The 26,880-nt window shown below is 40.7% G+C and overlaps 1 protein-coding gene across 3 annotated transcripts; it reads left to right on the top strand.

Moving 5' to 3' along the window:
- The first annotated feature begins 2,064 nt into the window (after positions 1-2,064).
- On the top strand, positions 2,065-26,245 carry fam3b.L (FAM3 metabolism regulating signaling molecule B L homeolog). 3 transcript variants are annotated; one of them, XM_018245889.2, is made up of 8 exons: positions 2,065-2,258; positions 17,406-17,549; positions 17,664-17,787; positions 18,993-19,045; positions 19,476-19,526; positions 20,294-20,381; positions 22,009-22,141; positions 23,588-26,245. In XM_018245889.2, exons 1-8 carry the CDS (start codon positions 2,231-2,233, stop codon positions 23,669-23,671), a joined length of 705 nt encoding a protein of 234 aa, XP_018101378.1. In that variant the 5' UTR covers positions 2,065-2,230; the 3' UTR covers positions 23,672-26,245. The 3 variants fall into 3 exon arrangements, with proteins under 3 accessions (XP_018101378.1, XP_018101377.1, XP_041437470.1); XM_018245888.2 differs by having other exon boundaries at positions 2,092-2,328; XM_041581536.1 differs by lacking the exon at positions 2,065-2,258 and adding an exon at positions 2,381-2,515.
- The last annotated feature ends 635 nt before the right edge of the window (positions 26,246-26,880 follow it).

The following is a 26,880-nucleotide window of genomic DNA, read 5'->3' as shown; positions in this document are numbered from 1 at the left end:
CTCCAAAATGCCATTATCCAAATCAGTGATGCTGCGGGTCGGAACGCAAAAATGTGTCTCTGTGCTTGTTAGAGCAGGATCCTACTGAAAGGTGGAGTTCACCATGGAATTAACCCATAGTTTGATGTAGACAGTGGAACTTTAAGGGCTATTTGATATTGGTCTTCATTTTGTACTTCTTGCGGATTTTCAATTACTTGCATTTGTTTTCTGCAGCTCTCAGGGATTTTAAATTATATTTGGCTGCTAAGGCTTCATTACTCTAGCAACCAAGCAGCAGTTTGGAAGGCAGAATGGACAAGGGACCGAATAGAAAAAAACTAATGATATAGTTGAATACTCACACTCACTGTATTTTTTTTTTTTTTTGCTGGGTTCTGTGACCCCCCTGTCAATGAAATAGCACATTCAGCTGCAGGTCAGAAAGAGGGGGACAAATTAAGGCTACTAATGGGGTTGTTCACCTTTGAGTTAACTCTTAGTATGTAGAGAGTGATATCCTGAGACAATTTGCCATTGGTTGTCATTTTTTATTATTTGTGGTTTTTAAAGGGGTTGTTCACCTTTAAATGAGCTTTTAGTATGATGTAGAGAGGGATATTCTGAGACAATTTGCCATTGGTTTTCATTTTTTATTATTTGTGGTTTTGAATTATTTAGCTTTTTATTCAGCTGCTCTCCAATTTCAGGTTGTTAGGGTCCAAATTACCCTAGCAACCATGCATTGATTTGAATAAGAAACTGGGATATGAATAGGAGAGGCCTGAATAGAAAGATGAGGAATAAAAAGTAGCAATAGAAATACATTTGTAGCCTTACAGAGCAATTGTTTTTTTAGACAGGGTCAGTGACCCCCATTGGAAAGCTGGAAAGAGTCAGAAGAAGGCAAATAATTAAAAAAACATAAAAAAATAAATAATGAAAACCAATTTAAAAATTGCCCAGAATTGGCCATTCTATAACATATTAAAAGTCAACTTAAAGGTGAACTTCCCCTTTAAGTTTAGCTTTTTATTCAGCAGCTCTCCAGTTTGCAATTTCCGCAGTATGGTTGCTAGGGTCCAAATTCTCCTAGCAACCATGCATTGATTTGAATAAGAGACTAGAATATGAATAGGAGAGGCCTGAATAGAAAGATGAGTAATAAAAAGTAACAATAACAATACATTTGTAGCCTTACAGAGCAATTGTTTTTTTAGATGGGGTCAGTGACCCCCATTTGAAAACTGGAAAGAGTCAGAAGAATAAGGCAGATAATTCAAAAATGATAAAAAAAATAAATAATGAAGACCAAAGGAAAAGTTATTTAAAACTGGCCATTCTTTAACATACATTTTAAAGAGCGGATCTTTCCCCGATATGCCATTAACAAGCATGGCTATATCGGGGGTAATCTGATGCCCCCCCTCCCCCGGAAATTCGCTCTTAAAGTACCAGGAGCAGCATTTTTGCTGCCCCCGGTACCTAGTGGGGAGCTGCCGTCTGAGGCGACAGCCTCGACTTGCCTCATTGGCGAAGCGCCCCTGTCGGTCGGGTCTGACCGATCGACCAAACGACCGATCTCCGCCGGACGAAAGATGTCGGCACACATGATCCGAAAAATCGTACGAATCCTAGGATCTGTGTGTCTATAGCCACCTTAAGTCATTATTAGCAACACATTCACGATGCTTAATTACATAGCAATATAGTAAGTTTGGTTGAAAAAAGACACGTCCATCAAGATGAACCTTTTAACCTGCCTAACTGCCAGTTGAGAAGGTAAATTGCCCCATTAATCACCCTCCTTCACCCCAATAAGTGCCAGTTGGATAATATAATATGTTTTTAATTGGGTGAAGCTGATCCCTATAATCTGTCTGACACCCAGCTTGACCCCCCAGATACAACTAGCCAATCACTCCCAGTATTCCAGGTAGGCTCTGAGTGCATTGCTGGGATTTGTAGTTCAACATCATACAGTGAAGCTTTCCTGGGGTACAAGCATAACAGGTTTAGGGAGAGTGTGAGAGATAAAAGACAAAGGCATGAAATTCTTTGATAAGAATAGCAGCTCCCTCCCTACATTGACTCCCAGCCTCTGGTCCAACCTGTTTGGTTAATCAAGGGTGTGGAGACTGAGCATGCGCAGTACTTGGCTTCATTCTCGCTTCCGAGCGCTGAGCTGCGTGTGTGTCGCTGCCGGGGCTGCTTTACGCTTCTCTCTCTCTGCTGCTTCCAGACTGACACAATGGTCAACTTCAGGTTCCTGTCGAGCAGTAAGTGACTCAGCCCGATATTCAGTGTTTGCCCAAGTTCTGAGGGGCCCCAAGTTTCAGGAATTGAGCTGTGAGTTGTACCATCTGTTTGTTACTTGCAGGACAGGTGTGTGCTCAGCTACATCAGCTCTCTATAGCGCTCTCATTCATGTAGTCACGGCCCCAAGATATTTACTGACATAAACGCCCGGAATCGCTGCTGAATCGCTGCTCCAGGGGCAGAAACGTGAGTGCTGAGAGTTGTAGTTCAGTTAGAGGTGAGGCAATGGCTACAGGTGCTGGAACTTTATGACTCAGATATTCAGGTAGAACAAAAATGATGCTGATTAATGCATTAGTCTTGATGCCCAAGCTCTGCTCATGTGTGGGGTGTAGTGCAGGGGTGTAGTTCTGCTTCATGGCAGGTGGACTAGGAGGGATTTCATTGGCTGTAGGGAGAGACCTGGTGCAATTGAGTTTTCTTTTTGGGTGCAATAAAGGGTGACTGCTGGGGATAGGGTACAGGTCCAGACTGAGAATTAAAATAGACCCTGGTATTAAGGTATACAGAGGCCCAATCAGCCCCCCACTAAATACTGACTTTCTATGGCACCTTATAGCAGCCCCTTTGGCATTTGCCAGAACCCACAAATTGCCAGTCCAGGCCTGGTACGGTTGCCACCTTTTCTGAGACAATTTACAAGTAGGGTTGCCACCTTTTCTGGAAAATAATACCTATTATATATTTATCTTTTTTTTTTTTTCCCTATTAATAATAACATTGGCATCAGCCATCATTTTTACCGGCCAGGCCAGTAAAATACCGACCACAAACTCTGAGATTCCAGATCGGTGTGTTCCAAGTCCAGCAAATTTCCGGGCTCTACTCTGCCCGTGTAAACAAATACAGTCAAAGATTAAATTGCTGTGTCTCGCTCAAATAACGTAAGTTAATCGAGGGGGGAAACAAAAACAGAAAAATGAGATAATATAGTGCGGTATTTACAGCTGCTTAATGGACACACCCTTGGTGTTAATCTAACAATTCTTTTTCAGTGATGAAAGTGACCTCAAATGAAATACGTGTTGCTCTGAACCGATTTAACTCACATATAGCCAGTGACAAAAAGTGGATTTAAATATTTTTCAAAGTGAAAAGTGTGTACAAGGTTATAATAAATAAAAAATAAAGTAAAAAATAAAAATATTATTATTAAAAACACTTTAATTTTTTTCAGTTTTAGTTTATTTTTTATTTATTATAACCTTGTACACACTTTTCACCCTATTTGCAATTGGTTTTCATTTTTTATTATTCGTGGTTTTTAAAGGGGTTGTTCACCTTTTAAATGAACTGTTAGTATGACGTAGAGAGTGATATTCTGAGACAATTTGGTTTTCATTTTTTTATTATTTGAGGTTTTTTGTTATTTAGCTTTTTATTCAGCAGCTCTCCACTTTGCAATTTTCAGCCATCTGGTTGCTAGAGCTCTACCCTAGCAACCAGGCATTGCTTCAAATAAGAGGCTGGAATATGAATAGGAGAGGCCTGAATAGAAAGATGAGTAATAAAAAGTATCGATAATTATAAATGTGTAGCCTTACAGAGCATTTATTTTTTTGACAGGGTCAGTGACCCCCATTGGAAAGCTGGAAAGAGTCAGTAAAAAGAAGGCAGATCCTGCTTGCAATTTCAGCAATCTGGTTGCTAGGGCCCAAATTACCCTAGCAACCATGCATTTGCTTTGAACAAGAGACGGCCTTACTATATATTTATCTTTCCTATTAATAACCATCATTTTTACCGGCCAGGTGGCAACCCTAGCTGGGGGTCCAGTACATATTGGGGTCCATGAATCATAGCTGTAGGGAAGAATAGCAAGATGTTGACTGTACCCCTCATTATCATTCTTGCCTAGTCTGTGCCCTTTCAGCACCCATCGACCAGTAATATGATCTGCCCCACGCAGGGTTATTGTCTTCTCCCAGGTACCCTGTGCTTCTCTCATACATCTGCACCTGTCCCACAGAGAGTTAATAATTGAATCTTTCTGTTCCCATTGTGTGTCCCGTATTACACCTGCTCAGCTGATACAATGTGAGTTTATACTGTTCTTCACCACTGGAACTTGATGTGGCTCTGTCCCATAAAGAGTTAATATTTAGTATTTTTATTCCCTTTGTTTTTGTTCTCTTCTCACCCACAGCAGGTTTCTCTTTTGCTCTGGGCCCCAGTGTTAAGTAAGTTTCAGTTCCCCTTTGAACGTTGCTCGGTTATGGCTTCACCAGAACCAGGAAGTTACAAATGTGCAGCCTTTATATTTGCCCCTCAGCTTACTGGCTCCTATTCTGTGTAACTCCTGGACTGCTGGGTGCATGGATGGAATTATGATCTGTCTAAATATTCTGCCTTTGCCTCTTCCCAACCACATCAGAAAATACAGCTTCTATTAAAGGGAATCTGAACAGAAAGTGAAACTTACTCTCTCAGCTCCTCTGAGCACTCTTGCAATTTTACATTTTATTTTTAGTGGTTTCTGAGCAGGTTTAGACTGCTGGTACCAGGGCTTTGGACTCAGCATTTCTTTCTATGTCAGGCATAGACTGATGTCTTTGTGCCGTGGTTATTAGTGACTTCGAGGAAAGGAATGAAGAGAAGGTGGAAACCAGTTAGGTGGTATGTCAGTTGGACAGAGATGCCAATAGGACAGCAGCTGTAGGTATATGGCGTGTGTAGCAGAACTTAATGACCACAGTAGGGCAAGTTTGGGGCAGTAGGAGGACAAGTTGATAACTGCAGATTTGTCAATTTACCCCATATCATTATCACCCTAGTTAACCATTCAGCAGGAACAGCCCCCTAGGTTTTCACATAGCCTGTTTAGAGAGAGACCATTATACTATACCAGTGTAGATATTTCTTTGTACTAAGCACAATTCAGCAGGAACAGCCCCCTAAATTTGCTCATAGTCTGTACAGAGAGATCCCATAAAACTGTGGCAGCATAGGTATTCCCTGTACTAAGCACAATTCAGCAGGAACAGCCCCCTAAGTTTGCTCATAGTCTGTACAGAGATATCCCATTAAACTATGGCAGCATAGGTATTCCCTGTACTAAGCACAATTCAGCAGGAACAGCTCCCTAGGTGAGTACATAGCCTGTTACCATAAAACAAGGGCAGTACCATTCTGTAATATAATAAGAGGTAGCATTAAGGGAGAATATGAGCATTTGGAATAGACATAAGGGCCCCTACCATAAATACAGACAAAAGGAATCCATAAATAAAGTTAAGAGCACCAGGGCCAAGGGATGAGAAGAAAACAGGTTTAACCTTTAGGTGCAGAAAAAGCTTTTTCCAGTAAGAGGAGTGAAGGAGAGGAATTTTCCCCCTTGAATAAGTTGAAGTGATAGAAACAATAGATATTGTCAAAGTTCTCATATTCACAGCAAGTAAAAAAAAAATCCATATATCTCTACTCAGAGTTAATCCGGGGACAGGCTATTAGAGACAAAGCATTTTTTGCATTCTGTGTTTTTAAATGTTTTTTTTTTTGTGCCTTTTCCTTGAGCCTCAAGGACCTTATACAGAGGTGTCAGTGGATTTGTGTCATTTCATTGTCTCTGACTGTTACAATGGGCCCGTGTGCAACACGACGACTCTTTCTGCTGCTCAGGTACAGCTTGTCCTTCCTATTGCTGCAGTCTCAGTATTGGGGCACCCAGACACCCCCACATGCCAGAAGTGATGCTTTTATTTTTCTCAGTGGTTCCTGCTCTTCTGTAAGCTTCTGTCACCAGATCCCTGCACTGCTTACACATCTGCGCTATGTCCTGTGTGCTTACATTCACATGGAGGTGTCCAGCTGAAAGAAGGACTTAGAGGCTTATTGTATACACAAATACACACACACGCCAGTGTAAGCACAACACACACACCCTGTAAACTTAAGGACAAAGCCGCTAGAAGTTTTCAAACCAAACAAGGGCTGGGAGTGGTGGAACAGCTCAGACAAGGGGCAATATTGAATCAAATTTGCACCCAATAGCAGAACTTTGTGGGCTCAACGGGAGAAACTGCCACTTGCAAGTGAGTTTAGGTTGGTGCAACAAGTGTCAGTTGGGAGCTGGCAGCTGCCAGGACCCATAGTTTTTGTGCTTTCTGCAATACAGGGTCACATATACTGTTCATTTTCAGTTTACTTCCAGTTGAAACGTTTTCCCTGTATGTATGTAACCCAGTGACTGTATGACCAGACATGATCCCCCCCCATTCATTGTTACAGTTGCTATGGTTTCAAAAAGGGCCACGGTTACTGGGATTTAGCCCCCCCCCCCTGTTCCAAGGGCGCATATATTTTAAAAACAAAAAGATATCCCAAAAACTCAGAAATTAAGTTTAAAAAGCTTGTTTTCATTTAACATTGAGCCAAAAGAATAGGCAAACAGACCAACCGGTATTCCGCCAGTTGCTATGAATGCGAGTGCCAGTTGGTCTGATCCTGTGAATGCCCCACTAGGGCTAAAACTGGTTCCGTTCCAGTCCATGTTCAGCATGACAATAGCCACTCACACCCAGGGGCAATTGTTTACTAACATTATGCAGATAAATATCTGGAGATGTTGCCCATAGCAACCAATCAGATCTTTGCTTTTGTTTTCTAACTTTTTAGGCTGTTTAAATCTAATTGCTGATTGGTTGTCATGGGCAACATCTCCAGATATTTATCTCCAATGTTGGTAAACATGCCCATGTGCACAGACACCACTCCATCTTGCTTTTATCATGTGAATTCTGCTTCTGACATGTTGGGTGGGGTGTGCAGTTTTTAGTGCAGTTTTTAGTGCAGTTTTTAGTGCAGTTCCATGGATGCACCGATAGCAGAAGTGCGACATCCCTGGGGCCTCTGACCAACATATTTGTGGCCCAAGGTGAAATTGTAGGGTGGCATGGGACCTACAGGTGCCGCCGGGCATTGGGCCCCTTCTCCCAGTAGGGGTGCTCTTTAAGGGGTGGTTCCCCTTTAAGTTAACATGTAGTAGGTTATAGACTAATTCTAAGCACCATTTTAATTGGCCTCCATTTTTTTAAATCGTTTTTTTAATTATTTGCCTTCTTCTGACACTTTCTAGCATTCAGATAGGGGTCACTGACCCCATCTAAAAACAAATGCTCTGTAAAGCTACACATTTATATGTATTGCTACTTTTTATTACTTTCCTATTCATATTCCAGTCTCTTATTCAAATCAATGCATGGTTGCTTGGGGAATTAGGGCCCTAGCAACCAGATTGCTGACATTGTAAACTGGAGAGCTGCTGAATAAAAAGGTGCCCATACACAGGCAGATTAAAGCCGCCAATATCAGTCCTTTAGACCAATTTGGCAGCTAATATTTGCCCATGTATGGGGAGTTCTGATTGTTCTCCCCGATCAATATCAGGCCAAAAATTGGTCCGATATTGATCGGGCAGGTTTGATTTTTTTTTTTTGCCGATCAAGGACCACATTAGTCCTAGTCCAGTCTCAGTAATCATATCAGTGCATGGTTGCTAAGGTAATTTGGACCCTAGCAACCAGTTTTCTGAAATTACAAACTGGAGAGCTGCTGAATAGAAATGTAACTCAAAAACCACAAATAAAAAAAAAAAAATTAATTAAAACCAATTGCAAATGATCTCAGAATATCACTCTCTACATCATACTAAAAGTTAATAATCAGAAAGTTAAAGTTAGTGAAAAACCCCTTTAACGATAGTCTTCTCCCCAATGTCTGCACCTCTATAACTAGTGGCGTAACTGGATATTACTGGACCCTACAGCAAATTATTTTTCAGCCCCCCCAAAATGTTTAGAGATTGACCTGTTTTACCAACATTTATTGATGCTGTATATGAATTAGAGCCTCATTGGGCCCCTATACCTCCTGGGTCTCCCTGCAGCTGCAGGGTCTGCTTACTCTGTAGTTACACCCCTGTCTGTAACTGCTTTGCCTCTGCCCAGAGCATGCCACTGAATATGAAAGGCTATTGCACTGCAGCCCTGTGGGTATGGGAGAGCTGGGGATACAGGTGTACAATACAGGTGAGTAACAATGGGCACTTGGAGGGCTATTGTTCTGTGTAAATCTTCATTATCAGATAAATGAATCCTCCTTTGAAGAAATTCGCCACCGTTTCACTTGTTCTTTACTATTCCAGTCCGGGGTGCCAGACCTGTTTTTCAGGTTGTGCTAATTATGGAAAAGTGGATCCTAAGGAATGCTGTGGTAGTTGCTTTTTCGCATTCTTTAGGAAATTTACAGCAGTGGCAGGGAGCAAATTCTGTGTAATTGGGGAGGAACCCGCAGGGTAATAATGGATAATTATCACTTTGGTCCTCTGTACACTTTTCTCTGCTTCATTATTGGTGTGCTTCACAGGGTTCTTTTATCTGCCATTGTGACGTCACTTAATAAATGTATGTATTAGAAATAGTTAGGTGGGGTAATTATAGGCAATTTATAGTATTTAGGATCATTACTAAAGGCTCTAATATATATATATATATATATATATTTATATTTACATACAAATGTCCGGGTCCGTTCTGATCCGCCATGTGGCATCACAGTCAGTCTTGAAAGTATAATTGTACTGATACTCTTTTTATATCCTTGGTATGAGCATGTTTTTACATTGCGTTAAGGTTGATTTCACATCATAGATAAATTTCCGTTACTGTACATGAAAAGACAAATGGCAGGAACCACATTTCCTTCTGTTCCGAAAGCGAAAGAAGACGAACCACAGAGACTCTGACTGACTCTGATTTAATAGTTGCAGAGATGTTAGAGTCCATTCAGTATGTGTCAGTGCATTATCCTTAAAGGACTGGTTCCCCTTTAAATTAACCAGGATGTAGAGAGCAAAATCCTATTGCAATTGCATTTTTTATTATTTGTGGTTTTTGAGTGATTTAGCTTTTTATTCAGCAGTTTCAGCAATCTGGTTGCTAGAGTCCACATTACTTTAGCAACCATGCTTTGATTATTTCAACAAGAGACTGGAAAATGAATAGCAGAGGGCCTGAATAGTTGGATGAGTAGTAAAAAAGTAACAATAACTACAAATTTGGAAGGGGTCAGAAGAATAAGGCAAATAATTAAAAAAGAAAAAAAACAATTAGGGCCAATTGAAAAGATGCTCAGAATCGGCCGCTCTACAACATACTAAAAGTTAACTTAATGACAAACCATCCATTTAAAGGAGAACCAAACCCCTTATGCATAAAACCCCCTACCCTATATAGTCCCCCCCCAGCCTAGGTATAAACTCTGGTAATTGCCCCTAATCGCTTACTTACCTCTCTTTGCAGATTCGGCGCAGCAGAACTCACGGACGCCATCTTCCGACTCTTCGGTGATCTTCCGGCGCTTCTGCAATTTCCGTCACTTTCGGCGCATGTGCAGTTGTCAGAAACCGGAAGACTGCTCCAACTGCGCATGCGCCGATACACCGATCTCTTCCCGAAGATTACCGAAGAGCTGAAGATGGCGCCCATGAGCTCTGCTGCGCTGAATCTGCAAAGAGAGTTAAGTGATTAGGGGCAATTACCAGAGTTTACACCTAGGCTGGGGGGAAAGCAGGGGTGACTATTTTGGATAGGGCATTTTAAGCATAAGGGGTTTGGTTCTCCTTTAAGCCTATAAAATCGAACAGAAGGCTGAATTTCCTTAAGGGTCTGGCCACACGGGCAGATTCGGTGAGATTAGCCGCCAGGCGACAAATCCCCTCTTCTTCGCCGCGACTTCCCCTGCCTTCCGCCGGCTAAAATGTAAATCACCTGTGGGCAGGCACACGGAACGCTTCGTTTTCCGAAGTCGCCCGTAATTGCCTCACAAGGAAACTTCGGGCGACTTCGGAAAACGAAGCGCTACATGTGCCTGCCCCCAGGCGATTTACATTTATGCCAGGGGAAGGCAGATTGGGGAGATTAGTCGCCGCGAAGAAGAGGAGATTTGACGCCTGGTGACTAATCTCCCGGAATCTGCCCGCATTTTACTTATATATTGATTTATGAGAAAATGTATATTGCTATATTTAACAAACAACTATTTCTTATGTAAATTTAATAATTAAGTTCATTATAAACATGTTTAATTAATATCTGAATGAAAATACTGAAACAGGAGGGTGATATAGACAAGCTGTTTGTTGACGGTGTCTTGAGATCTACTGATCCTCAGCTAAAGGTCTACCGGCAGATCCTGATCTACATTAATTTGTTTTTTTATAGTTATTTGCCTTTTTCTTCTGAATATCACTCTTTACATCATACTAACAGTTATTTGAAAGGGGAACCACCCCTTTCATCATGTTTATAAATATCGATACATTTTAAAATGGGTGTAATAACATATATATTGCTGGTCTTATAACCTAGATTTGCTGTGAATCACCAAGGCTGATATTACATTATCCTTGCAAATTGATGCTGTAATTGCCTTGCATTTATTCTCGGCTGCAGACCAAACCCACTGGAATATGGAACAGAAGTTGTGCCAAGGCCGTGCCTTGGGCTGGGTGGTATCTGAGCCAAGTCTTTGTAGTGAGTCAGGCTCATTAGAGAAAACATGGAATCACTGCAGATTTCCCTTGAGTCTGGGTGGATGCAAGGCCTTTAAAGGGCCACTGAACCCCCTGGGTATTGGCTCAGCCGGCACAGGTTTATATTGCCTTTTGATTTCAGGTTTTAAGGTCTCTCGGCTGTGCCCATTCAGCTGCCCATGTGCCCCGTGATATCATGTTACACGTCTGTGCCATTTAAGGGGTGGTTCACCTTTAAATTAAAATTTAGTAGGTTATAGAATGGCTAATTCTAAGCAACTTTTCAATTGGCCTTCGTTTTTTCTTTTTTTTTTTTTATAGTTTTTTTTTTTTTAATCATTTGCATTCTACTTTCCAACAGGGGGTCACTGACCCCATTATGTAACAAATGCTTTGTAAAGCTACAAATGTATTGTTATTGCTACTTGTTATTACTCCTTTTTCTATTCAGGCCTCCCCTATACATTTTCATATTCCAGTCTCTTGTTGAAATCAGCGCATGGTTGCTAGGGCAATTTAAACCCTAGCAACCAGATTGCATACTGGAGAACTGCTGAATAAAAAGCTAAGTTAAGGTGCTTATACACGGGCAGATTAAAGCTGTCGATATCAGTCCTTCAGTGTATGGGGTGTTCCGACGAGTCTCCCGGATAAATATCAGCCCAAAAATCGGGCAGATAGTGATCGAGCAGGTTTGATTTTTTTATTTCTATTGATGCGGTCCTCGTTCCATCAACGCCCATTTAACTCGATATCGCCCTGCCTTTGGTGGCCCATCTGGCTAATATTTACCGGCCTGACCATTAAAAAAATGATGCTTGCCCTTAATGTTATTAATAAGGAAAAAATCGAAATATATAGGAAGGCCGGTATTTTTTTCCAAAAAACGTGGCAACCCTATTGGTGGGCGACCTTGCCAAACAAGCGGATCTTAACTTTTTCTATTCAGTCCCTCGCCTATTCATATTCCAGTCTTTTATTTAAATCAATGCATGGTTGCTAGGGCGATTTAAATCTTAACAACCAGACGGTTGAAATTGCAAACTGGAGAGCGGCTGAATAAAAAGCGAAATAACTCAAAAACCACAAATAATAAAAAATGAAAACCAATTGCAATTTGTCTCAGAATATCCCTCTCTACATCATACGTCAAGTTAATTTGAAGGTGAGTAAAATAAAAATAGGAGCAGAGACCTGTGGGATAAGGAGCTGCTTGGTGTGTGTGTAGCTTCTGAATGCTGCTGTTGTTGAACATGAAGCTGCTATGAGCGAGTCTGCGTGCGACTGCTGGACGTGGTTACAGATACAGCAGCTCTGTTTCTTGGTGTCATTAAAAGCTATTCTGTTCCTAGGGGATTTTGTTTCCTTGTAAGGTACAGGAAGAAACTGGCTTAAAAACTCAGTGTAACCTTTGATCCACACAATGTGGCCATGGACTTTACGCCTCACAGAAAGCACTTGGCATGTGCCACCTGTCACGCTAATGATTTTAAAGGGGAACAAAAGGCTTTCAAATAATTCTGTATCCCTGCAGAGCCCTCCATCCCCTCCTGAACTGCACTGCTGCCCCCCTATAATACTTTCCTATTTGCCTTATCTGTAACAGATGCCAGGAACCCTCTTCTCTTCCGAGATACCACCAGCTACAATAGTTGCTCTAATGGGAATTTGTGCCCTTACTTTGTTAAAAGACACTTTATCATTACCTTCAACCATAAATTAACTTTTAGTAGGATGCAGAGAGGGATATTCTGAGACGATTTGCAATTGGGTTTTCATTTTTTTTATCATTTGTGGTTTTTGAGTTATTTAGCTTTTTATTCAGCAGCTCTCCAGTTTGAAATTTCAGCAATCTAGTTGCTAGGGTCCAAAGTACCCTAGCAACCATGCATTGATTTGAATGAGAGTCTGGACTATGAATAGGAGAGGGTGAGTAATACAAAGTAGCAATAACTATAAATGTGTAGCCTTACAGGGCATTTATTTTTTAGATGGGGTCACTGACCCCTATTTGAAAACTGGAAAAATCTGAAGTAGGCGAACAATTTAAAAAAAAAAAAATAATAGACATATTGATGCTCAGAATTGACCATTCTATAACTAACTTAGAGAACCGCTCATTTAAAGGGGTTGTTCACCTTCAAACAACTAGTTGGTTTCAGATAGATCACCAGAAATAATGACTTTTTCCAATTATTTTTATGTGTCACCATTTTTTCTAATATTGAAGTGTCAATTGTATAAATGATAAAATCTTCTGTCTAGGCCCCACCAGTATGAGTTATCGGCACATTATGGGGCTCTCTAGACTGATAATATGGCCCAATATCAGGCAGGTTTGAAAATCCCATTGGATGAAGACCACTACGTTAATGTTTCCATAGCCCAACAGGCTCATGTAGGCCACCCTGAAGATTTTTGTTGTGGGATTTAAAAGGTTGCAGTCCCTTTAAGTTACACCACTGCCTTTGTATGTGCAAATACCAGTGTATAAGGGTAGAACTCCACGGGCGATTTCGGCACAATCTGACGCACTGCACAAAAATGCAGGAGTCAAGTCGGTGCGACGGAAATTAGGTAAGAGATGGAAATGTCGGATGAAGTCGCAGCGTCTGCATCCGACAGTCCTGTAGCGTCGGACGAACGCTGCGAATGTTGCTTACCTTATTTCCGTAGCATCTGACTTGACGCCTGCGTCCGTGGCGTTCCTCCCTAAAGTTTCTAACCCCAGTCCTTTGTGAGGTTTTAGGACACCTTTAAACGATTTCTTAATCCTAAAAAAATAATAAGGCTAGAAATGCTGTATTAAGGGGTAAGTATTCAGGGGACCAGAAAAAGGGGGTTCCCCTTGACAAAGGCCTTGGTGCCGAAACGTTGGGGCCATTCTTATTTTGCTGGTAGGTGTATCCGCTCCTTGTTGATGTCTTGCCATGTATAATCAATGGGTGGTTGATATTGTTCACTGTTTTTAATACTGTATAAATTATGCCATGTGTTTTATGGCGTTCATGTAAAAAAAAAGAATTCTGCATAAAAGTAAAAACCAATTCTTTTTGAACCACTCATATTCTCCAAATTGTGTTTGTTTTGAGTGTGCGAACATATGGACAAAGTACATTGTTATAGGTTACATTAAGTAGGGGTAACAGTTGTTTCTGCACCTCTGATTACTTTTTGAAAGATTTGGTGTGCCCTCCATTCACTATTAACTCGATATTAGAAGTTACCTCTGAGTTCCATGACCTGTATAAAAACACTTGTGTTTTTATATGGTCATGAAACTCCTCAGTAACTTATAATATCCTTATATTTTACAAGAGGGGGTACTTTATTCACTATATATTTATATACTACACCAACAAAGCACTTTGGTAGCCCTATAATGGTAACTGTCCAGGCCTTTGTCCCCAGCAGCTCCCCATCTTAGATTTTGTGAGTCCATCTTTTGTGTGTCAGTGACATTGCAGAAAATGAGCTCTGTCTGTCTTCCAATCTGATCCTATTATTAATTTGTACCTAATGAGCCTTGTATTGTGCCTTTTATGTTATATACCCTGTATATTGTGAGTGGGTCCCTAAGCTCAGTAAGTGACAGCAGCACAGAGCATGTGAATCAGTGAATCAGCAGAAAAGAAGATGGGGAGCTACTGGGGCATCTTTGGAGACACAGATCTTTACTGCTAAAGGGTTGTGGTTGCCTCGGGCTGTGTCCGTCCATAACGCATAAACTAGAAAAATATTTATTCGTAGGAAGGGTCCCTTTTGTGAGTTCTTTTTGTCCGTCTTGCATCTCTGCCTGTGGAGAAGTGCCCAGAACCAACCCTGTTGCCTCCCATTGACATTTCCTTGTCTGAGACCAGAAATACGTTGGTGGAGGAGACGCCCCATGGGCCTTTAGTATTGGATTTCATTATCAATTGTTTACATTGCACGTAATGACAACCTTTGTGCAGGACAGGCCTGGGCACATCTAGTAGAACCTGTTTGTTGCACTGGGGCTTTCATGTGGTTGTAGCAGGGACTTGTTTGTAGCTGGGACCAACAACGCTCATAAAAGGACACCTTCCTTTCAAGTCAAACCAGTGGCTCATTTATAGGCACTAATTACAACAACTACAATATATTTTATCAGCAGTTCCTCCTGAGAGTCTGTGTTGGGTTGGGGGGTGCAGAAGAATACGGCCGCCTACTTGTGCCAGTGACTTCCCCATACATCACAAGCGACTTGCAAGCAGAAGTGATTTAAACCAAAAAAATAACATCTTTGCCCCATGAAAGAAAATGTCACTATGAGCAACTTTCTAATAGATATAAATCATAATTATTTCCCAATGGTCTGTAAATATGGCCGCTATAAAAAGTGATGTTATTCTCTGCTGGTTCTGACTTTTAAAACAATGAAGCAGAAATCGGCTGAATAACAGCCGGCCCACTTCTTCCACGTTGTCTCAAGAGACAGAACCAGCAGGGCAGGACTGTAGGAAATACAGGAGAACCCCCATTTTACATTTTCCAGGGGACCAAGAAAACATTTAGTAAAATCAGGGAATTGTGTTAAAGGGCACCTGTTGGGTAAAAATGCCAGGTCTGTTGGGCCTGGCAGTGCTGAACTTTTCGAAAGAGCTGGGCCCCCCTTGACAGCGCCGAAGCTGTGTCGCCTCCTTCCGAAGTCCCGAACAGCCGAAATGCGGAAGTGTCAAAAGTTACGAAGTCCAGAAGTGGTGAAAAGACCCCAAGCCACGAAAACAGCATAAGTCCCAAAGTGTCGAAAAGACCCGAAGCCACAAAAACAGCCGAAGTCCGAAAGCAGCGAAAAGACCTGAAGCCATGAAAGGAGGCGAAGTTGAAGTCCTGAAGCCACAAGTTCAATTCCTCTGAAAACCAATGTGTGTTTTTTTTATTTTTTTTTTTAAATCCCCTGGCCACCAATGTATTGTTTTAATACTCTATAGGCCCCTGCCACCAATGTTTTTTTTAAAAAAAAAAAATGTTCTTTGGGGCCCCAATTTTTTTTTTTTTTTATCCTAGGGGGGCCCTGGCACCAATGGGGGGTTACCTTTTTTTAACGCTGATGTCTGTGTGGTCTTTTAACTATGATGTGGAGTGGGCGGGATTTGGGGAGGGGCTTGGGGGATGGTTGGGACACAGGGGGCCCCGAAAAGTTTGTTGTACGGGCCCCCGTGTTTTCTAACCATTTTTACCCAAGCGGTGCCCTTTAAAGTAACTTTTTCTGAAAGTACTGAAAGACTATAAGCACAGAACTATGTTTTAATTTGAGATACAATATTTAGTGTGTTAATAACAAGGGTTAAACATTTCAGGGTTAATGTTACACTATGGGGGGCATGTGAAGAATGTCAGTCACAAACACAACTTAAAGCAATAAGTGATTGGTGCAGGACTGTATAAGGCAGGGCCGGAACTAGGGGTAGGCAGAGAAGGCGCGTGCCTAGGGCGCAAAGGTGGAGGGGCGCCAGGCACGTTCTTACTCCTACCCCTAGTCCGGTCCCTTCTCTGCCGACCCCCCACTTGTTCCCATCTGTGCGAGTATGTATGGTCAATTTGCGCATGTGCAGAAGCGCTCAACCTGCCGGCGCAGCAGCTTGGCCCGGCTCTGGTATAAGGGGCAGACTCATTGCAATTGACCATTTACAGGCAGAACCATAGCGAAATATACATCTGCTTAGTAGGGATTCACGGAATCCAGGATTCGTCTTTTTCAGCAGGATTCGGCCGAATCCTTCTGCCCGGCCGAACCGAATCTGGAAAGGGCAACAGAGTGACTTTTCGTCACAAAACAAGGAAGTAAAATATGTTTTCCCCTTCCCAAAAATAGTAAAAAAAAAAAAAAAAGGGAACATCAGAGACAACAGTTTTGATGTAAAATCCAGGAAAACATTACTTAAAACCAGGGAGATGCACCTATTAAAATCGGTGGGACCACAAAAAAAATGTGGGGAAACTTAAAATCAGGGTACTTAAAATCATGGTTTCACTGTTACATTAAAACCACTGACGCTTGTTTATTTGCTTGAAATCCAATTTCTTTCATTATTTTGGGTATCCATTTAGAGTGCGTTTATTAATAAACCTGCTAATTAAAAGGACACTATAGCCCAGTGATCCCCATATGAACAACATGTTGCTCTTCAATCCCGAGGAGGTACGTGCCTGGCGCCCCCCCCCCCAGCTTTTGCGCCCTAGTCACATGACGACTCTGCCTACCCCTAGTTCCGCCCCTGACTATAGTGACCAGCTATGATGCTGTGAGCGAGCAAGTTGGGCTCAACATTTCACTTTGTACTAATACATTGTCAGGAGTTTAAAGGGAAACTATCCCCCTGAAATTAGGTTTGACAGTGAAGCTTACACTGAGCACCGGGGTAAGAGGACATATATATATATATATATATATATATATATATATAAATTTGGGTAGCGGGCCTGATGAATTCCAAGTCTGTGGTTCATCTCCTGGTATCTTCCTGGGTGTAGGGAGGCTTTGTAAAACATCAGAATGCGGGTTTAACTATTAAAAATGTATTGCTGATTAATAAGTTTCCCTGTTTCTCCACAGACTCCGTGAGGGTGGTGGGCCTGCTATTTGCCTCTGTGTGTGCCTGGTACATGGGATACCTGTTTGCAGAGGTATTGCCAGAAGAACCCTGGCAGTCGGCAGTTGGTAGCATGCAAAGCATTGGCCAGAGACCGGTTCTAAAAGGTACGTACGGGTCCCATTGTAACCAGAACATTAGGATTTGGCAATTGCTCCTGTAGCACAAAGGGGAGATTTCCCAATTAATCCATTTTTTTCTTTTTTTTTTTTCTGCTTCAGCTCCCAATCCCAAAAGGCAGAAATGTGACATCTGGGTGTCCTGCGCACCAAACCAACTTGCCTACCGCATACGGACTGGCGGCGCAAAAGACGTCATGCCTGACATTTGTTTAGATGATAACATGTGAGTACACATGGCTTCTCTTCCTAATATGGTTATTACGGATATCTTTGACATCGTAAGCTTTAATGAGAGGGGCACTACTGCTCGCAGGGACCCCGTGTAAGGAAGTTGAACTTACAAAGACCATTAAATTAGGGAGAGGTCCCTGGAGAAAGGGGCGCAGGGGAATTTTACATTATATAGAAAGTTGACCTTCCACAGACCAATAAATGATTCTGTCTCAGCAGCTTATTGGTCTGTATATGGACCCTTCATCGCATGTTGACCTTGGCAAACAAGGGGGTCTTGCTGTCTATGTCCAGCTTTAATTGCTTTAATTTCTTGGCTACAGCTTTAATTGCTGATCATTCTTTCTTCTATGACTAGCACTAGAGGTCCATCTGTGAATTGTAATTGTGCTGTGTACCTACTAGGGATGCAGCGAATCCACTATTTTGGATTCGGCCGAACCCCGTGTCCTTTGCGAAAGATTAGTCTGAATACCGAACCAAATCCTAATTTGCATATGCAAATAAGGAGTGGGAAGGGGAAGTAACACAATTTCACTCCTCACCCATAATTTGCATATTAGGATTCAGATTGGCTGGGCAGAAGGATTTGGCTGAATCCGAATCCTGTTGAAAAAAGGCCGAATCCTGAACCAGTCCTCGGTTTGGTGCATCCCTAAATAATTTGCATATGCAAACTAGGAGTGGGAAGGGGAAAACATGTTTTACTTCCCTGTTTTGTGACAAAAAGTAATGCAATTTCCCTCCCTGGCCCTAATTTGCATATGCTAATTAGGATTCCGTTCGGCCGAATCCGAATCCTGCTGAAAAAGACTGAATCCTGAACCGAATTCTGTATTCAGTGCATCCCTGGAATCTACCCAATGTTAAAGCAAGTGTAAACCTTCAAATTAATGGCAAAACAGCTCTGCGCACTCTTTTGAGAAGTTTTGCACCATTAATATAATGAATCTGGGAAAAAAACAATATAGTTTGTCAGCTGGAACTTTCTTTTTGGAGTTTTCTAGACTGCGGTCCTAGAGGTGTCGGGAATTACCGGGATTTGTTTTAGTCCTACACTAACTTGAGGGGCGTAGAATGCACAAGCCTGGGGTATAATTTTGTCTTTTATTAGTGGTTTATATGTTATTTCCCTACTAATATCGTATTGTACGAATTGTTCTTTTTTCTGATTCTGACCAACCTCCTGTGTTGCAGACTCCTCTCGGGAAAGAATTCCAACCGAGGGATAAACATCGCTGTTGTTAGTGGTAAGTGAAAACATTTGAACACCCACAATTTATCCCCAGGAATAGATGTAAAAATGGGATATGGGTCTAGAGCCAGGTTCTCGGACTTACGGGGACCATGGGTGGTCCAGAATGGGAATCATGGGCTGCACCGTTCCTAACCATGCCCATTGTATTGCGGGGACAGGAGAGTTGACTGTGTCAGTGGGGAAAAGGTGTTTTGGGGCAATAGGTGCCCTTTAATAATAACCCCCAATGTATCCTCTGACACATTCCTTGTATTGGAGCAGAGGGGGGACCCTAGAAAAACATTATTCCAGAATGTCCCAGATAGACATGTGCAGCATCAGTAGTCGTGTTTGTTGCTCTTGTAATGAGGCCAGAAGAAACGATGTCTCGATAGTCACTGTCATGGCTTCAGCAATGCTCACAATTATGTTTTTTATTTCAGCCGAAACCTGGAAACTCGTTGAGACCAAAACATTTGACATGTATGAAGGAGGTAGGTGCTCTGTGTATGATCTACCGCAAGTAATGTAACCGCAACCTACTGGAGATGCTACAGTTAGTAACTCCTTGTACCAACATCCACTTCACGTTCTTTAAATGCATATTGCTCTTCTCCAGAAGAAACATGCGTTCAAACTTGTATTAGACTAGTACTATAACAAGCAGAGATACAGTCAGACTGAAATATACTTCCACTGTTTATCTGAATTGCACAAACAAGTCTTTGGACTTCTGGCACTAAACAAGCTTTTAGCTCATAGTCTGTTTAGTACTTTCTTTAGCTCATAACAAGGTTACAGATATATAGAAACATTGGGGTGTCACCCTGCTATAGTTCCAGGGGTACCCAGGGCACAAATAAACACTCACCCCAAATCTCCCCCTAACTGACCTTCAGACTGGGCCCCTTAGCTCATAACAAGGTTACCGATATATAGAAACATTGGGGTGTCACCCTGCTATAGTTCCAGGGGTACCCAGGGTACAAATAAACACTCACCCCAAATCTCCCCCTAACTGACCTTCAGACTGGGCCCCCTTAGCTCATAACAAGGTTACAGATATATAGAAACATTGGGGTAACAGTCACCCTGCTATAGTTCCAGGGGTACCCAGGGTACAAATAAGCACTCACCCCAAATCTCCCCCTAACTGGCCTTCAGGCTGGGATTTGCTGACATGGTTTTATCATAGAAATAAGTGAAGATAAAATATTTCTGCACAGGAGATTTAATACGAATCATTTCATTCCATTTGCAGATTTTTCCGGCGCTATGGTTGAATTCCTTAACAAGATACCGAATGGGGCTCTCATTATGGTCGCCAGTCATGATGATGCCTTTACCAAGTAAGTGAATCTTTTAAATGTTCTGCTTTGTTGTTGGAAAGTAACACAAGCCGCATTGCCTTTAAAGGGTAGTTCACCTTTAAATTAACTTAATAGCATAATATAGGCATTATTATTCTGAGATGGTTTCCAGTTGGTCTTCATTTTTTGTGGGTTTTTTAGTTAAGTCGTTTTTTGTTCAGCAGTTCTCCAGTTTGGTATTTCAGCAGCTGTCTTGTTGCTATGGTCTTATTTACTCTTTTCTTATTGACCCTAGCAACCAGGCAGTCGTTTGAATTAGATACTGAAATATAAATAGGGGAGGGACTGAATGGCAAGATAAGAAATAAAAAGTAACCGTAACCACTAAAGTGGAACAATAGTTTTTTGGCTGCCGGGGTCAGTGACCCCCTATTTGAAAGCTGGAAAGAGGCAGAATAGGAATATTAAACCAAACATTTTATAAACTGGAATATGAATAGGAAAGGCCCAAATAGAAAGATGAGTAATAAAAAGTAACAATAAATGTGTAGCCTTACAGAGCATTTGTATTTTAGATGGGGTCAGTGACCCCTATTAAAAAGCTGAAAAGAGTCAAAAGAAGGAGGCAAATAATTCAAAAACTGTAAAAAGGAAAAAATAAAGACCAATTGCAAAGTTGTTTAGAATTGGCCACTTTATTGCATACTAACAGTTAACATAAAGGTGAACCACCATAAAGATACCATATGTGGATGATATATATGATATATACGTAATGTACAATCTTCACAATGGACCTGCACTCCAAAATTGTAAATCAACGATTTATTGAAACATCGCTTTTGTATCCAATGTTTTGGCGCTCATTGAAGCCTTTATCAAGGATGAAGTGTGACTAAATAGTAATATAAATACAGACAACCCCCTCCAAAGGCACAATAAATATATATATATATATATAGTTATATATCTTCAGTATCCGCACTCCAATCAAGCAATCTCAGGGGTGCACGGCCAATTCTCAATCATATAATCAAAATCTGGAATAAAGCATTCCTGGGCCAGCACTTCCCTTTGTAAAATAAGTGTCTTTTTATTATTTCATTTCATACATCACAGTGCTCCAACGTTTCGGTCCCTCTTGGGACCTTTCTCAAGGAAAAGGTATATTTTGATATATATATATCTCCAAACAAAGAGATCTGCACTCTCAGGTCTTAAATAAATTTAAACGTTTTTTTTACTTAAATAGGAGCCTAATGTTTTGGCCTCCTTCAAGGCCTTTCTCAACGTTTTCTCACTTTGAGAAAGGCCGAGACATTAGTCTCCTATTTAAATAAAAAACGTTTCATTTTTTTGACCTGAGAGTGTGGATCTCATTGTTTGGATATAGATTTGAATTTTTGATACTGCACCCAGGCAACTTTGACCTATTTATCGAGAGTGCCGGCTTTATCACTGATTATATATTTATAAAAATAAATAAAATATACACTTTTATGGGCTGGCTAAACCGTAAATGGAGTTTCTTTAGCTTTCTTTGTTACTCTATACTGCCACCTACTGGCCTGATATGGATATGGATCTGGAAATGCAATAATTTATATGATGAATTTACTGTACTTTCCTCAAGCTGCTTTTTAAGTTGAAGCTCTTGCCTTGATAGGTTGACTGAACCCGCAAAAAAAGCCTTCGAAGACTTCGGGAGCAAAGAAGTCCGGAACCTTCGCTTCCGATCAGCCTGGGCCTTTTTGGCCATTAAAGGAACTAAAACACCCGACAACTTTGAAAAAGAAAAGGTATGTCTAAGGCGTGAGTGTGAGTGTGTTTTCATCGGCTGAGCATGAATGCTGGGAGTTTTTTGTTTTATTCTATTCCCTGGGAGGGGTCAGTGGCTCATCACACAGTTGCCTAAATTCATTGTTTCAAGCTGGCTGGCCACAACCTTCCATTTCTCCACCACTGTCTGTCCTATTGTTTTATAGTCTCCTTTTATAGGCATTTCCCACTAAGTTTGTTCATACAGCTATACCCGCATGGGTTAATCCCCCTGAATTACATCATCTGATAGTAGATGATTTAGTATGTTCCAGAATGGCTAATTCTAAGCAACTTTTCAATTGGCCTTGCTTATTTATTTTTTAATATGATTTGCCTTCTTCTGATCTAAAAAAAACAAATGCTCTGTAAGGCTACAAATGTATTGTTATTGCTACTTTTTATTACTCCTCTTTCTATTCAGGCCTCTCCTGTTCATATTCCAGTCTCTTTTTCAAATCAGTGCATGGTTGCTAGGGGAATTTGGACACTAGCAACCAGACGGCTGAAATTGCAAACTACTGAATAAAAAGCTAAATAGCTCAAAAGCCACAAATGATAAAAAAGTTAAAACCAATTGCAAATTGTCTCTGAATATCTCTCTCTATGTCATACTAAAACTTGATTTAAAGGCGACAGGCACTTTAATGTAGTAAATGTAGTGTCGCTGACAGACCAGTCAGATGTCAAATAAAATTAAAGGGGTTTGATATAGAGAGTGATATTCTGAGCAGTGTCGGACTGGGACACCAGGGTTCCACCAATAAAACCTTAGACCAGGGGCCCACTCTCAGTACTAATATTCTTCATTTTCTCAATTAACTTCGATTCTCCTAGTTTGATTTCTTTACATACTATAATCCATTATTCCATCTATTTAGCCTCATAGAAATAGGGAATGGCCATGTAATAAATGTTTAGCAGCACGAGGGGCCACTGACACCTGGGCCCACCGGGAGTTTTCCTGGTATCGTGGTGGGCCAGTCCGACATTGATTCTGAGACCATTTGCAATTGGTTTTTGAGTTATTTAGCTTTTTATTCAGCAGCTCTCCAGTTTGCAATTTCAGCAGTCTGGTTGTTAGGCTCCAAATTACCCTAGCAACCATGCACTGAACGAATAAAAGACTGGAATATAAATAAGAGCGGGTCTGGATAGAAAGATGAGTAATAAAAAGTAGCAATAACAATACATTTGTAGCCTTACAGAGCATTTTGTTTTTTAAGATGGGATCCCATTTAAAAGCTGGAAGGGTCAGAAGAAGAAGGCACATTATTAAAAAAAAAAAAAATTATAAGAAATAATTAATGAAGACCAATTGAAAAGTTGCTTAGAATGAGCCATTCTGTAACATACTTAAAGTTAATTGAAAGGTGAACCAACCCTTTAAAAATTCTTTCAAAATTAACTTTTTTTTTCCCCCCCAGATCAACCACTCGGACGGAAGCAAGAACAGATATTCCGGTTGGCCGGCGGAAATTCAGATCGACGGATGTCTCCCAAAAGCATGAGCAAAGTCCCCTTTGAGTCAAAGCGGCAAGAATCCCTCCTCTCTTTCCCCGGAGGCAGAGTGAATGGGGTTTTTGTCAATAGGAAAGGACGGGATTCCCGAGGGAAAACTGTCCACCAGATACTGATGATTTTGAACCAATTGGCTGATCCTATAGGACATTTGAATTTATAGATCACTGGAGCGAAGAGTGCGACATGCTCCCGTGTCTGTATGATTACATGTGTGTGTATATATATATATATATATGTTTGAACACTACTGTCTCATACACTGGACTTCCTGGAGACGGGATCTTCTCTGTGTTGACCGATTTCCCGTAGATTGGGATCTGGCAGAGGAGTAAAAATAAAAAAAAACTTAAGTTCCCATATACAGACTGATCTCCCATATACAGACTGACGCTGTATCCAGGATCCTTGAAGTGTTGCCAATAATGATGTTTTGGTTTTATTTTCTACTGATTCTTCACCGTAGTGTTTGTGCTGGTGATTATGGTCACACGGGAGGGGAAAACTCCATGGATCCCTGGAGAAGGCCGTTGTCTGTTCCTTGTTCATAGTGCGTGTTACTGTCACTAAGGCTTAGGGATTTCACAAAAATTGGGTTAAACTCTCCCATTTGTTCCCAATTCCCAGTCTGTGAAATGGGTGGCGTATTCACCCGACCAACTCCCTCGTTTCACAGATGTGAGTTGTCCAGTGTCTACGAGAGCGGCGCGTTTTGTGGTGCTTCTTGCCCTTTATCTCGAACACCTGAGGCTTTCAAGCCGGCCCATAGACCCATAAAAAGGGGTGGTTCACCTTTGAGATATCTTTTAGTATGTTATAGAATTCCTAGCAAATTTGCAATTGGTCTTTATTATTTATATTTTATAGTTTGCGTTATTTGCCTTACCTTTTTGCCTCTTCCCACCATTCAAATGGGGGTCACTGACCCCATCTAAAAACAAATGCTACAATTGTATTGTTATTGCTTCAATGTATTACTACTATTTCTATTCAGGCCCTCTCCTCTTTATAAAACAGCAGAAGGATGTGAGGTTTTTCAAAAAAGTAAACCAAAAACTGGTTCAAAAGTTCAAATACATTTATAAGGACAATACAAGTGAAGGCCTAGCGCATTCCGTGCCTATTGGGGCAATTACTCATAGGCTGAACTGTACAGGTAAGGGAGGGGGTTAATGTATAATGTACAGGTCTCAGGGAAGGGTTAATATATACTGTACAGGTCGGTATCAGGGAAAGGGTTAATATATACTGTACAGGTCGGTATCAGGGAAAGGGTTAATATATACTGTACAGGTCGGTATCAGGGAAAGGGTTAATATATACTGTACAGGTCGGTATCAGGGAAAGGGTTAATATATACTGTACAGGTCGGTATCAGGGAAAGGGTTAATATATACTGCCTATGAGTAAATGCCCCAATAGTCCCGAAACACGTTAGTCCGCCTGTATTGTCCTAATAAATGTATTTGAACTTTTGAACCACTTTTTTGTTTACTTTTTTGAAAAAACTCACATCCTTCTGCTGTTTTATATGTAAATATGCACCCAAAGACGGGGTGAACTGAGAGTATTTTTCATTTTTTTTTTATTATACTTATCCATGCTTTACTACTGCTCTTATTATACTGCTGTAGTGCTAGAGATTGGCTTTTTGCACCTTTTTTGCCATTTGTAATACTTCCTCTCCTATTTATAGTCTTTTTTTTTTTTTTTTTTTTAATTAAATACATGGTTGCTAGGTTAATTTGGACCCCAGCAACCAGATGACTGAAATTACCAACTGGAGAGCCACTGAATAAAAAGCTAAATAACTCAAAAACCACAATAAAAAAAACCAATTGCAAATTGTCTGAGAATATCACTCTCTACATCATAATAAAAGTTGATATTAAAGGGGTTGTCCACCTTTAAAGGAATTCCCCCGGATTTGCTCAGTTTTTGCGCTGCAACTTATTTAAAGGGGAACTTTATTCTAAAATGATTGTTTCCGTATACTGTCGACACTGGCGTTCTAAGATCATTGCCATTGGTCTCCATTTTTTTTTCTTGATTGCAAATTGGCAATTGAGACACGTCAATTAAAAGAAATGTGTCTGAATGAAAGTGTTATATTTAGTCAGTAGGTTTTGGGAGGGAAAGGGTTAACCCAAAGTATAAATAGTCTCCGCCCACTTAGAGATCTCCAGTGAAATGGTTTCTGCATAAAAGTGAAACAAATATTTAATAGGAATTGTTAACCTTTGAAACAAATTATGTCAAATAGATCTGCTCTTCTTTGCAAGAACAGCGCCACCTGATGTTCACTTTGGGCAACTGGATGCATCTTGAAAATGAATTTAGTGAGGCAAGGAATGGCTTGTGATGTTGCTCTGCTCAGAAAATGAAGTATAATGATTCTCTGGTCAGTTCTAATAAGTGCAACATCACAAGATTTTCTTTTTCTGAATAATTTAATTTTTTGTTGACTTGCTGAAGTAGACGGCAGCTTTTCAAATCAATTCTATTAGCAATGTAAAACTGCTAATATCTTGAAAACTATATTAAAAATAGACAAAAAAAAAAAAGACCAATCCCATCATCTTTAGTTCGCTGAGATCTACTGGATATTCATTTGCAGGGCAGTTTCCCCTTTTTCAAAAGAATACTATAAATGGTTATAGCTAATTTTTTTTTTTTCCTGTGACCAAACCGTTATATTTTGGCCGAATGGCAGACTTTTATTTTTGTTTCTGAACTGTAATATTCTATAAATTTGGGGGGCGGGGGAGGTAGAAGATTATAATTAAATAATTATAATTAAATAATTTGAATAACTGTATTTATTTGTCTTTGTTCTGGTGACTTTGAGTTATTTGTAGTTCAGCAACAGCTCTGGGACACGTGGCTGATTCCTGGTAAACAAATTGTGTTAATGGGGTGGTTCACCTTTAAGTATGTTATAGAATGCCCCATTTTAAGCAACTTTTCAATTGGTCTTCATTATTATTTTTTTTATTTTATAGTTTTTGAATTATTTGCCTTCTTCTTCTGAGTCTTTCCAGCTTTCAAATGGGGGTCACTGACCCCTCTAAAAACAATGGTCTGTAAAACGACAAATATATTGTTATTGCTTTATTTTATTCCTCCTCTTTCTATTCAGGCCTCTCCTGTTCATATTCAAGTCCCTTATTCAAATCCATGGTTGCTAGGGTAATTAGGA

This window comes from Xenopus laevis, chromosome 2L (assembly GCF_017654675.1).
Source record: "Xenopus laevis strain J_2021 chromosome 2L, Xenopus_laevis_v10.1, whole genome shotgun sequence".
NCBI classification, from domain to species: domain Eukaryota; kingdom Metazoa; phylum Chordata; class Amphibia; order Anura; family Pipidae; genus Xenopus; species Xenopus laevis.
Note: the sequence above shows the minus strand (reverse complement) of the source record. Positions and strands in the feature narration are given on the sequence as shown.

Coding starts and splice junctions, on each gene's coding strand:
- fam3b.L (XM_018245888.2), top strand. CDS start 2,124: ATGCGCAGTACTTGGCTTCATTCTCGCTTCCGAGCGCTGAGCTGCGTG. Junction 19,527..20,293: donor ATTTGACATGTATGAAGGAG/GTAGGTGCTCTG, acceptor TTCCATTTGCAG/ATTTTTCCGGCGCTATGGTT. Junction 22,142..23,587: donor ACAACTTTGAAAAAGAAAAG/GTATGTCTAAGG, acceptor TTTCCCCCCCAG/ATCAACCACTCGGACGGAAG.